Here is a 13,539-nt window from a genome sequence, read left to right as displayed (position 1 = left end):
TTGATAACAATGTTATCTGATAAGAGACAAGCTGCATCACAAAGGCATGCGTGTCTTCATTGCATACCTTATTTTTGGGGTGTTTGGTTGTCTGTCCCTGCTGGCCTGATAGGGACAGTTGTGCCTTTGTTTTGAAGTCTCAGTACCTGGCAGGCTTTAGAAGTTTGTTTTCAGGCAGGGCTGGGGAAAAAAGATAAACCCTGTCAGAAGCATCACGTCTACTCTATTTCTGTCCATGCTACTTTCCAGGCCTGACACGTAGGAAAACAGGCAGCTATGCTTAGGTGTTGATGTGGGGTCTTGATGACTGCTGTTCCATGAGAAGTGGGCAGGGGTTTCAGACAGACAGCGAGTAGGATGGCTAAGATGCACAAAGGCTAATTCTTGGCTAATCCTCTCAACCTTGTACAGCCTAAGCCCCCTACTTACCCTCCTCCATTACTGTGACTGTGTTTGTGGTGTTGTGGGTGATTTAGAAGTGAGGTTGGGGTTAATGCTGAACTAGGAAGACACACACATACACACACACCACGTGTCTTCTATCAGTAACCCTATGGCAGAATCACATAATCACAGACTGTAGATCCTGGATAACACACACACACACGGATTGCAAACACAAACAGGGGGCATAGATAATTTGACTGTTCATGCAGCTTGCACTCATGGCAGGTTCAATTTGGAAAGATGCTTGAGAACAGTATCCATCAGCGATCTGATAGCAGTTTATTTTTCCATCACCACACCTTTTCTCCCTTTTCCTTGTTCTATCTTTAGATTAATTATTTTTCTCTCGTAGATAATAAGTGTGATTCCTTTCAAACAATCCATCATTCAAGACCCTGTGTGTGTGTGTGTGTGTGTGTGTGTGTGTGTGTGTGTGTGTGTGTGTGTGTGTGTGTGTGTGTGTGTGTGTGTGTGTGTGTGTGTGTGTGTGTGTGTGTGTGTGTGTGTGTGTGTGTGTGTGTGTGTGTGTGTGTGTGTGTGTGTTGGCAAGCCACACTTCAAGGGTCTTACAGATCAAAACTAGGCCTGTATATCTGGAGGACAGTCAGTGCCTTGGCCACATCCTCACTCTGCTCTGGGCTACTCTGTCTGGGCTTGATAACACTGCTTTGCACTGACACATAAGCCCACAGACACACTGCCAGGGATGACAGGAAATAGGCAAAGGTGTATGTTTGTGTCTTTGCATATTATGTGTTTGAGAAACAATTTTTCAATATGGGCGTTGTACTGTATGTCTAACTATGTTCCCTGTTCCATTTTGTCTCTACAGATCTATAACAAATCACCATGAACCAGGAAGCCGGGACCTCCACCCTCTCTTAGGCGCCCCTCCACCCCTCATCTCCCCAAAACCCCCACAGCCACCACGTGAACACCACCACACGCCTCCCACCACCCTGTGGAACCCTGCATCTCTTATAGAAACAACCTCAGATTCCAGACGTAGCCATGAGCCCTCAGGGATGGGACACTATGACCTAAGTCGCCTGCCCCCGGGGCCCTTGAAATTTGAGGATGGAGCCCGAAGGAGAGATGGGGCATCAATGGAAAAGTATCCCCCTCTTAGAGGTCCTCCAGGCCTGACAGAGCCCAGCACATTCCTTGCTGATCTGGAGAAATCCACCCAGTCCTTCTTCAGCCAGCAGAGGTCATCACTGTCCCTGTCCAGCCAGTACGAGCTGGAGGGAGTTGTGAAAAGCAATGCTGGACTAAAGAGCTTCCAGGGACACCACGGGCACAACAGACATGGACAAGGGCCCGGAGTGATTGCTGGGCCAGGGATGGGACAGGTAGCTACACTGGGAATGGGCCCAGACACGATGCTCATCTATGATGAGTACCTTCAGCAGCACCGAAGGCCAATCAGCAAGCTGGACCTGGAGGAGAAGAGGAGAAGGGAGGCTAGGGAGAAAGGTAAAACAGGCAAACTGTTACACCTGATAACCTACTCTCACATGTTTTATGTAATAAGTCAAATTTTCTAGACAATTTAAGTGGGGTATCGATAATGACCTCTGTGTTTGCTGCAGGTTACTACTATGAGCTGGATGACTCATATGATGAGAGTGATGAGGAGGAGGTGAGAGCCCATCTCAGGAGAGTAGCAGAGCAGCCCCCACTCAAACTGGATGACTCCTCTGAGGTAAAACATCTGCCAAACAATACGTTTTCTGTGCTGTCCACACACAGGCCACTCGTGATAAAAAAACATTGTTGCAAGGTGACATTATTATTATTATTTTTTTGCCTCTCTGCAGAAATTGGACTTTCTGGGAGTGTTTGCCCTGACCACAGTGGGCCGGCGGGATGAGCTGGTGCAGCAGAAGAGAAGGAAGAGGAGGAGGATGCTCAGGGAGCGCAGCCCCTCTCCACCTGCTTTGCAATCAAAACGCACTCCTCCTCCTCCTCCTCCTCAACTCAGCACGCGCTTCACCCCGGAGGACATGGACCGAGCACCAGAGCTGGAGGACAAGAAGCGGTTCCTCACCATGTTCAGACTGTCCCATGTCACTGTGCAGCAGAGAAAAGGTATAAGGCTAATTATATTGACATGCAGATTAAGCCCTTTAATGCGTGGGCTAATATTTCAGTGTTGTTGGGGTTTTTTTGCGGATCTATCCGATAAGTGTGATTTAAACCATCCTAGTGCAGTTCCTTTTCATCCCAAGTCAATGTTCCAGTCGCTTTTACAAAATCCTGCGCTTGTTGGTGTCAAATGCAGCACCAAGATTTAGCAGGACAAATATACTGTAGTCCATTGTCTGAGGCCACAAGAAGATTGTTGGTAACTTTTACTGTTACTTTCTGAGATTTGCATTTTAGCATTTAAACAAAACAAAACACAACACAATTGGTTTGCACCACCTTTTTAAGGATTTTAGAATGGAAGGGGAAGTTAAATAAGTTAAGAATAAGTTTGTTTGTTTGCTAGTTTTTAAGCCAAGGTTTAATCGAATAACCTTAAAAGCCTATGGCTGGAATGCCTTCTTTCCTGATGATGATACTTTATTGTCAGACAAGTATTACATTTTTTTTTCACAACACCAGCTACATTTGTAACATCTCATCAAATCTGAATGAGAGACAAAGATGTATACATTTAACTTAACATCACAATGAAAAACCTGGTTCAGTCGCTTCATCTTAAAGTACGGCTGGAGGGATTTGTGAGTGAGGAGAAGGACTTTATATTGGATCCACTGGGGGTCAGGGACCCAGTGAATGGTATGACAGGGGTGATGTGGTCACAGGAGCGGGTTTGGGTGAGCAGGCGAGCAGCAGGGTTGTGGGTGTGATGAAGGCCTGGATTAGAGTTTCAGCAGCAGAGAAGGAGAGTGATGAGTGGAGGCAAGCTATATTTTGTTATTTGGTTGACGTAATGTTCGAAGGAGAGGTCACTGTGGAAAATGAGTCCAATGTTGCGGATGCGTGGGAAGGGAAAAGAGTGGAGTTGTCAATGAACATCATCGCAATAGCAGAGTAGTGCTTAAGGAAGGTTATTTAAAAACCACTACATCCCAGAACTGGCCCAGTGCCCTTTACATGCCACACAAACACGCCCACCCATTATTCTCTTTTTTGACTTTTTTTAAATTTCAGCAGAGAAAAAAAGAAATTAGCTTTTAGAGATCAGATGCCCTCCTCATTCAGTTCTACAGCTCGATGATACTCCACTTCACCTGAGCTCTGCTCTGTTCACTCAACCTTTGAAAGAAATTGGGCGTACTTATCAAAGTCTAAACCTTCTTGGTTTACTTTTTGCTGCCTACAGATGACAGTGCAGTCTCCCAAGCTGCACTCAACCTTACACACACACACACACACACACACACACACACACACACACACACACACACACACACACACACACACACACACACACACACAAGGAAACATTGGTGCGAAATTGTGAATAAGTTACATGCAAACAGGACTAATGCTACAAAGGTTTACATGTTATATTTTTTGCTCTGTCTCTTAGATAATGAAAAGGTGGAGGAAATGCTTCAGGCCATTAAGGAAAAGAGTGTAACCCTGGATACCATCAGACATGCCCCTCATCCGCTGTGTAAGAGCCCTTCAGCACAGATCTCTGGTGAGACACATACTTATGAACATGAACATTCACACTTTCTCACCCATTAAGTATTTGGGTTAGAGTAATGTTTATTGATTTGTGTTATTTGTGTTTTTGGATGGGAGATGCATCTTGAGTCACTATAGTTTCTAACTGCAATTGTCCATTTGTAGTAATGTGGATCTTGAACTCATCATGACTTGTCACGTGTTCAAATGATTGCAGATTCTGCCTTTGCCCAGCCTCCCTCTGAATCAGAGGACCACAACAATGTCAGACCACAGAGCCCCTCCTCTCATTGTCCAGCGTCCCCCATTGGCCATCCAAAACCCCTTGGGGAAACATTAAGACCAAAGGAACCCCCTTCTCCAGCTGTCTACCCAGACAAGGCCCGGGGGCCCAGTGAAGCACCGATCCCTAAGAGGAGCTCCAGTTTGCTGAACAGCTTGCGGCCCCCACTCCCCCATCAGGCAAAGGAGGGCCTTCACAGCGTTAATGGACGCACCAAACCCTGGGACAGCTTCACCCCGGAAGAATTTGCCCAGCAGTTCCATGAATCTGTGCTTCAGTCCACTCAGAAGGCGCTGCAGAAACACAAAGGTATTGCAAACTCATGTTTGTTTTCAAATTGATTTTAAATTGTATTGATCACAATTAAGACTTTACATAACCAAGTCCCTATGACCCTTGGTGCCACCTTCAGATCTTCAGTGGTCTTCTGGTTGTCCCCAGAGCCCAATTGGCAACTAAAGATCGTGCTTTTGCAGTACGGGCCCCCAAACTCTAGATAACTCTGTCTAGATTAGACATGCTACATATTACTGCTTTGAAATCCCTTCTCTCCGTGTCCGTCTTATCTTTGTTTACTGTTTTTTTAAGCACTAAGTGACTTTGTTCAGAAAAGTTCCTTACAAATAAAGGTTATTTCTATCATTAATATTATTTTATTATATGTCCTCTAGGTGGAGCCACAGGGATGTCAGAGTCGTCCCAACTCCAGGAGTCGTCTGTTCACTACAACATTCCCGAGCTTCAGAGCAACCCAGGCCGACCACCGCCGGCGCATTCACAGTCTCACTCAAATGCACATTCGTTTCCGCACCCGCTTGCACACTCTCACCCTCAGCCCAACGGGCAGCACTTCTCAGTACCGCTGCAACGGGAGGCCTCAGGGACGAGAGAGGACCTGTCTGGTCTAGAGGACTCCGAGGAAGAAGAGGATGAGGAGGAAGAGGAGGGTCCTGCTTCCAAGTGGCAGGGGATTGAAACTATATTTGAAGCTTATCAGGAATATGTTGAAGGTGAGGATCCACACTGAGCATGCAGTGATTATACTGCTGCTGCTCTAAAAGTCTCTAGTGTTTCTCTTTATTCCTTGAAAACTTTGTTTCTGAGGTCAGCTGTATTAAATATAAAGGCGCACAGACACATCGCTTTGTGATTCAGGCAATAAATGTTTTTGTGCTGCAGCTTAGTGTGATATTAAGATAGTGGAGACTAAACAAAACATGGTAAGACTGAATTCATGAGAATATAACGGGTAAAATACAATTACAAATACCAAAGAAGACTGAAGATATTTAAGTTGTTGTAGCATTCTCTTGTCACTAGAGGGTGGTATTTATCCTTTCCACACAATTCAATCAGTTATATGTAAATTTATTTTATTTAATCTCTATTTAATCAGGCAGTCTCAATGAGATTAAGAGCTCTTGTCCAAGAGAGAACTGAGAACAAGAAACAATAATACAAATTTAATCAACAAAGCAAAGACGACATATCTGTACAACACACTTAAATAAAAATCAGGTAATTAAGAAAAACTGTTATAAGAATCATTAAAAAATCATCAGATAAGAGTTCAGGTAGGGTTTACTAGCAAACCAAACATCCAGCAATATGGGCGCCATCTAAAGTTTCAATGGCAGGATGTTCAGAGATACCGGAGGAGGAGGAGATAAATATGTACATATGGTTACTATGGTTATGGTTATATATGTTCTGCTGGCAACAGGAAGTAGCATGCTCTACACTACTAGGTCCGATCTGTCCCAAAATTCTCAAGCATCATAATAGGCCCAGCCTCAACACAGCTACTTGTCAATATTGACCACGCGTCCCAGCGCCACCTGCTGGAAAAAGGAAGTAGCATGCTCTACACTTTTGAGTCCTGTGCATGGCAGGTTCACCCAATTGATGCGCCGCCGCGACACACCTCGGGGCCCGCCCAACGCTGCTTGCAGCTTTAATTATTATTATTATTATTATTAATAATATTATTCTTATATTAAGTAAATGTATAATCAGCATTTGTACCTGAATCTCAGGTTGGATATTTTCTTTTCAGTCATAAAAGATCTTCGGATGTCAAGTTGTGTTTCTGTAGTTGTTTGATGTGGATTAGCTTTGAAGGATATTTCTCTAATCCCAAACTGTTTTTCTCCTTTTCCTTTTTTCCTATGTTCCTCTAGAGCAAAGTCTTGAGCGACAAGTGTTGCAGAGCCAGTGTCGAAGACTAGAAGCTCAGAACTACAACCTCAGTCTGACTGCGGAGCAGCTGTCTCATAGCATGGGGGTAAGAAACACACACACACACACACACACTACATGCACAGAAAATTGTTTACAAACTACTAGATCATTTGCAAGCCATTCATTTGAATTCAGATTTGCATTATGAAAAAACTTGGTCAGAACAAAGATGACAAATTTGAATTGAATGAGTTGCAAGGTTGCTGGTTAAAAAAGAACTGGATTAAATGCTGGAACACAGATAACCAGATTTAAACATCACTGCGCCTTAAAGGCAGGTGTTGGGGTCAAATGAAATCATTGCCACCTGACTGTCTAATCCCAGGACTAGAGGCTTTCACTCTAGAAATAAAATATCTCATACAAAAGTCATACTATTTTCTAATATTCTATTATTTTTTGTCCCTCTGTTGATTTAATGTCATATAACATTCTCATTGGATTTCTTTCTAATCTTATATTTCACGTCTTCCCTTCTGTGCTGCTGTGTGTGTAGGAGCTGATGTCCCAGAGGCAGAAGCTAGCAGTGGAAAGGGAGAAGCTACAAGCAGAGCTGGAGCACTTCAGGAAGTGTTTGACATTGCCACAGACACACTGGCCAAGAGGCGGTCATTACAAGGGCTACCCTCCCAGGTGACCTGATGGCTCCCAGGCCCTGGTCACCCCCCCTATTCAGACTGATACTCAGAGTTTATTTTTTCATAGCCTGGTCCATGTGGCTCCACAGAGGAGAATGTGGCAGGCTAGATAAGAGGAATGAATGAATGGAGTGAATGGGTAGATCAGTGCACGGGAGACGGGAACATCCAGTGAAGGGCAGGTAGTCTTTGGATTGTGGCCAGCCAGGGACTCCGCCACAAGCCACTATCGTGTGCCAATGTAGCCAATCCTGAGATGAGCGTGAGCATAGGCCAGGAGCACCTGAAGATCAACACAAACACACACAGGCACCTGTTTTTCACACATTCTTCAGTCCCTGCTGCTCCATTGTTCAGTCCCTGCATCCCTCACTGCCACATCCTCACAGACAATCCTGCCAATGAGGGAGCAGCTGCCCCAGGAGGGGCGCCGTCAAGAGACTTGAACGCTCCAAATCTCCAAACGAAGGCTTCCGGCCCGTCGTGACTGATTTTCATCGCAGTGGCCACATGAGCTTTTGAACTGGAAATGCACTTAAGAAGTAAAGCTGAAGAACTACCTGGTGGTACTGAGTTACAACAAAGAACTGCTCAAATTAGGGAAGAACTTAGAAAATGCACATTTTTTTTTTGGAAAGAAATACGGAAATGTTTTATTTCGAAATAGAAAATTTCAGAATAAGAATTTTAAAAGGTTCTTCAGCCTTGTATTGTATATAATATGAAGACTTAAAAGAATTTTGTATGTTTTTATTACTTTAATCATTGTCCTTTTAAAAGAAAGCCTGCCATTTTTATATGTTTATGCTTTTTGGGTTGGAAAGAGAAAGCCTTGCTTTTAGTGTTTGTACTGCTGCTGGCCAGAACAGCTCATTCTGAGACATTTGACAGAGTGGGAGCAAACAGGATACACTCCTCCTGGCACTGTGCAGCTGAGACCCAGCCACAGCCACCTCACCTGACCTCTGAGCTCAGCAAAGCTCACTCAGAGGTCCTGAGACATGGCTCCTGCCCTTTCACCCCCCTTCACAGCAACATGTCTGTTTGAAAAGCCCATTTCAACTCCCTTCTGCCAGCCTCACGGCTGCTGGCATGACTAGTTAGCTTGTGATATTCTCATAGAGAAATCCCTTGAGCCACTGACATGTTTTTATTTTTCTTTCTTGGGTCACTTCACTCACTCGTTGAGTTTTTTTCAAAGACATGAAGAGTCTCTTAAGCAGCTGGCTGATGAAACTGGTTCTTGATGCTTTCTCCTACCATTGGACCTTCACCCCACTTTGTTTGACATCATGTAGCATTGGACTCAAAACACCATGCCGGTTTGCTTTAATGTAACGCCTTATAAGATCAAGCCCTTGACAGCATTTACAAGAGGATACAGTGCCAAAATGAAAGACGAACGGTAGCATCTTGGACTCTTGATTTTAAACTGAGTTGATATTAGGTAGCCAAACATTCAAACCAGGATGGCCAACCTCCACATCTATATACCTTTGACCCCCACTCCTCTCCTTCCTGCATTTTCCCATTTTTTTAGGACCCTTGCTACCCAAAGTTGCCAACAAGTTATAAATAAGACTGGGAATCCATACAAAGTTAATTCAAACTGAGTATATCCTAGGGCAAATAAATTCAGAAAGGTTTCCTTTACCAGATCTCAAACCTGTTTACAACCTGCTTGCCCTCCTCCTCGTCAGCACTGCCCTGAGATTCTGACTGTTTTACACTGACTCTCTATCCTATAACTCACATTGCCTCAGCCTTATGGTTGTATGTGCAATTGGAGACCCATCTGCACTGGGTATAGATTGTTGTATTGATTTTTGGTGGTGGGAGCAGTGATTTCAGTATTTCAAAGTAAAAGAATAGGCTTTGAAAACCTGCATAAAATTAATTGTTACAAAAGACACAAAAGACATTTGAAGCACAAATATGTAAAGTATATGACTTACAAGTGCCTCAAGAATTTGGGAGCATGTGAATGAATTCAGTCCACATGATGGACATTCTACACATAACATTAAAGATGGGGGACATTTTATTTTGAAGTGTCTCCTTTCAGATATGTGCAAATCAGGAATGGGCACAGAATTACTTTATCTATAAGCATCTCCAAGAAACCATTGAACCATCAGCTCTTTTTAATAAGAGGCCTGAGCCAGTTCCGAGGACCCGAGGGATACAGTATAGTCTGTCATGTTCACAGAAGGACAGAGCCAAGAGCGCAGCCTTAGTAAATGAAGGAGCACGCATGCTGAGGGAAGCAGCCAATCAGCTGGGGAAGAGGGTGTCGTACATTAAGCCCCCCTACCCAGCATCCCTGTGTCTCCAACCCGCGCACGCCCATGCAATAGCCCCATTACTCAGTGGAGGATGTCTAGATGCTGTGAAATCCTGTTTTTAAAATGTACTTGTTTGAATTCATTGTAATGTAATATATTCTTTGTTGAATGTAGTAATTAGGTATTTATGAATATATGGCTGTGATTTCAGACAAAAAAGAAAATAAAATATTTCAAAAATGTTAAATACCAACCATTGTCTGTTTGTGGGTGCAAGTTCAGTTGGACAATTTCAAAGGAGGGAAGACAACAAATCGTACAAGTACTGCATAAATAAAATGATTCCCAGACTTTTACATCATAACACCAACCGATATCTTTTCACTGGTTTTAGATTCAAAGACAGTGGATGTCCGTCTCCCAGACACGCATTTACCCTCCACTTATGCACATTAAACTGGAGTTGGTGCTGGGATGTTGCACTAATGCTCCTCAAGAAAAAATGTTTAGAATGGGTCAAGTACAGGGGCAAATGACCTCTCCAGGGTTTAAACTAATATGCAGAAAAATAATGAACAATAAATTATTGCAACATATGCCAGATGTGACATACATATGCATGCATTCACACAAAAATAAAACAAATGTAGGAAAAAATTGAGGAAAAAGAGCATATACCCTCAACATACACACTGATACTTTTATTTTGTTACATATTGGAACATACAAATGTGTCGTAGCCATTGTAAACAACTATGAGCGTCCTAAATTAAATCAAATTAAATATGCACATCGCAAACGGCAGAGACATGAAGCTTATAAGCTTTTAAATATGTACAGATTAACACACTTCTCTCAGGAGAAGTATAAAAAAATGCTGAGTAAAACTCCTCTGGTTTCTTCTGTTCCTCACTCAAAAGGTGCACCAGTCCAAGGCTTTACCCCCCCTTCCCAAATTCTTGGGACATTATCCGAACCTGTTCAGGAGGCTCTGAGCGAGAGCATCAATAGTCCATGGCCTGTCCTTTACTGGAACCAGGCTGCAGATTGGAACGTAGTTTGTACATGCAGTTGAGAGAGTCGAGAAGAAACGATCGAATGGTGTTGATCTCCATCAGAGTCAGGTTGTCCAGCTGTGGAGGGAAGGACGCAGAGTGAGGCGGAAGACCGTGTCTGTTTTCAACAAGCAACAATTACATCTGACATTCACTCTCTAATGACTGCAATGAACGCTTGTGCTCATATCCACTGGATTGGATTGAAGTGAAACAGGAAGCAGACACTGGTACCGTGGCAGTTCATCTCCTCGATAAAGGAACAATCAAGTTGTTCCAGGTTCCGGCTTAACCTCAGGAATGTTCTGAGTTTCTCGTCACTTGACTATGTCCTGATTAGTGCTTAGAGATTTCTTGAATTTCAAATGACAGATCCTGTGTATCTGGCGATGTTATCAACATCCAAGCACTACAACCATCATTATCATTGATTAATCTGTTGATTATTTCTGTGATTAATAAGTTAATTGTTTAGTCTAAAACATGTCAGACAATAGTGAAAAACGCCCGTCCCCAGGTCCCATGGTAACATCTTCATATGGCTTGTTTTTAGACCGGCAGTCCAAAAACAAATACTACAGTTCACTATCAAAGCAGTAAAGTGCATGATTCTTTGTGGCCAGTCTTACCTTGGCGTGAGCCTCCTGCTGACTGATGAAGCTGTCGGCGGACAGGCGGAGTTTGGCAATACGCGTGTCCCAGATGTCTTTGACCAGCGTGCGGATGTCATCCGCTTTGGGAATATTGTCAGATGCACTGCAGAAACACACAAACCACCATGTAAGGCAGAGTACCAAATACACGGATGATAAGGAAGCATTGTCACAAACTTTTTTATTACTTTGAACACCATGAGCACACCATGAAATACAGTAAGCCCAATTTCTGCATTGGCATAACTCAAGTTTATAAGACTCACTGGTTCAATAGCAGTTTGGTCAACTCCATGTAGTACGGACTTGGAACAGGCGTAAACATGTCCTCTTTCCTCTCAAGCTCTCGCATCTCCTCCAGTTTCTCTGCACATTGGAGCAGAGCATCAACAGCAGGCAGGTAACAAACAGTAATATATTGAACCGTATGTGTGATTTATTAGAAATAAGAAATACATAGAATAACACCACCCCTAAAGCTACCAGCTCCACATTCAGAAATCCACATATAAAAAAAATATGATTTTAAGAAATTGCAGGATTGTTAACTGTGTAACTGATCCTGAATTAAACTATTCTCTAACTTTAAAAGTTATTTAACTCTATAAGCCATTATAAGAAAACAATGTCAAACACCTGAATGGACTGTGTGTGGATGGTCTCTGACTCTTACCAACATCCATCCACTCAGGAGGAACAATCCTGCATTTCTGTCTCTGTTTCAGGTTCAGAGCCAGCCACACAGGGACGTCGACTGGCAGTCCAGGGTTGAAGGGGCCCAGGTCGCCCTGAGGACAGAAGGAAAGAGTTCACTTAGCTTATCATTGAAGGTGACAGAGAGGCATGATCCCATCCTTGTTGTCGTCAAGCAAATAATAACTGAAATGAAAAGACTGAAAGATCATTGCTGATAAAACAAAAGACACTCGAGCCCTGGCACTGACTTTACTTTATAAATTGATTTTTTTGTGGACTGTTGACATAAAATTGTATCAGCTGAGTGTTTTGTTTTTGTCTTTTACTGATGATGAGATCCTGTTAAGTCCCCCCCCCCTTTTTTAATGTAAAAAAATAATAGTCCATTTAAAAAGCTCAATGTGTGACGTTACACTAACGCTCCAACACCATGCAGTTACGAATATATGGAAAGATATTGCGAACCCATCGTCGGGCGGTGAGGTTCAGTATACGCTGAGGTCTGCAACCAACCGTGTCACAACAAACACAACTCGTTTCCTCACCCCGATCAAATAGATCTTGTCCAGGCTGAAGTTTGGGATTATCTTCACCGTCTCCTTCTCAGCGAGGAACTCGACCTCTGAAGGATCCATCTCTGTTTGTTGTTCTCTTTGCCGACACTTTACCCTCGCGATCACGCTGCAGATGTTCCCGCGCTGCGAGAGAAACGAACCCCAACCGGAAACAAGGCACAGACAGCTTCGTCATCAACCGGAAGTCGGAGTTCGCACAGTGAGCGTCGTTTTATGCTCTTTTACATGTTATTTCAGTGTCTGGGTGTATGTACGTACCGCCACAATCATTGTGTATGTGAAACTGTACATAGATTATAGTGTGAAGGCTGTTAACCTGTTAACTGGCGCGTCAAGGGGCCGGTTGTCCATCACGACACTGTCCGATCCTTACATTTTTGCTTTGTCTGGCCCGGGATAAGGAAGTGGGTCATGTGACAGTAAAAACAGTTGCAGGGAAGCGCCGTTAGGTGGCAGTGTTCACCAAGTGGAGAGCAGGGTGCAGCAGGTGCTACGTGACAAAGGCCTGAATATCGTTAAGTGTTTTATCATTCGCATTTTTTATTTAACAGAGGTGTAAGATGTATTCATTACATTCATTATTTATACTTCTATGAGGTGGCAATATCACACGTCTACCACAAAAACGTCAATGTCTTGCATTCCAAATGTAATTTTAGTAAAAGCACGAATTATTGATGTAAAATTTGAATGTTAAATTATGAATATAGAATTATCACTATCAATGCACTGTTGTGTAAGCAGCATTAATGTTGTAGCTGGTCAATGTGGAGGCAATTTTAATATACTGTTTTTTGCTTTAAATAAACTCATCATACGTTTTGTGTGGATAACCATTCTAGTCAATGTAATAATTGACTATAGCTGTCAGGACCAATAAGTACAATATTTCCTTAGGCGAAGTGAGTTGCTAACAGTCTACTTGTAATAAACCTAATTGGTCAATAAGTTTTAATTTTACAAGAATTACACTGTAGTATCCTTTGTTAGAATACATTTAACGTTGTGCATTGAATGA

The 13,539-nt window shown here is 43.0% G+C and overlaps 2 protein-coding genes across 3 annotated transcripts in view; one reads left to right on the top strand and one right to left on the bottom strand.

The window, feature by feature from the left end:
* Positions 1–9,789, top strand: part of gse1b (Gse1 coiled-coil protein b) — a 155,677-nt gene extending 145,888 nt beyond the window's left edge. For both annotated transcript variants that reach the window (XM_035628491.2, XM_035628489.2), the window contains exons 10-17: positions 1,280–1,923; positions 2,040–2,152; positions 2,268–2,538; positions 3,992–4,105; positions 4,313–4,687; positions 5,050–5,388; positions 6,559–6,662; positions 7,116–9,789. In XM_035628491.2, the coding sequence (XP_035484384.1) occupies positions 1,280–1,923; positions 2,040–2,152; positions 2,268–2,538; positions 3,992–4,105; positions 4,313–4,687; positions 5,050–5,388; positions 6,559–6,662; positions 7,116–7,256 (2,101 nt within the window). In that variant the 3' untranslated portion in view covers positions 7,257–9,789. The remainder of the gene's footprint in view (positions 1–1,279; positions 1,924–2,039; positions 2,153–2,267; positions 2,539–3,991; positions 4,106–4,312; positions 4,688–5,049; positions 5,389–6,558; positions 6,663–7,115) is intronic.
* A 439-nt stretch (positions 9,790–10,228) lies between these two features.
* gins2 (GINS complex subunit 2) lies at positions 10,229–12,954 on the bottom strand. The gene is made up of 6 exons (XM_035628496.2): positions 12,838–12,954; positions 12,492–12,644; positions 11,924–12,038; positions 11,517–11,616; positions 11,227–11,353; positions 10,229–10,675 (listed from the first exon to the last, which is right to left on the bottom strand). Exons 2-6 carry the CDS (start codon positions 12,579–12,581, stop codon positions 10,547–10,549), a joined length of 561 nt encoding a protein of 186 aa, XP_035484389.1. The 5' UTR covers positions 12,582–12,644; positions 12,838–12,954; the 3' UTR covers positions 10,229–10,546.
* Positions 12,955–13,539: the final 585 nt, after the last annotated feature.

The sequence above is a fragment of the Scophthalmus maximus genome, chromosome 4, assembly GCF_022379125.1.
Source record: "Scophthalmus maximus strain ysfricsl-2021 chromosome 4, ASM2237912v1, whole genome shotgun sequence".
Classification (NCBI taxonomy): Eukaryota; Metazoa; Chordata; class Actinopteri; order Pleuronectiformes; family Scophthalmidae; genus Scophthalmus; species Scophthalmus maximus.
Note: the sequence above shows the minus strand (reverse complement) of the source record. Positions and strands in the feature narration are given on the sequence as shown.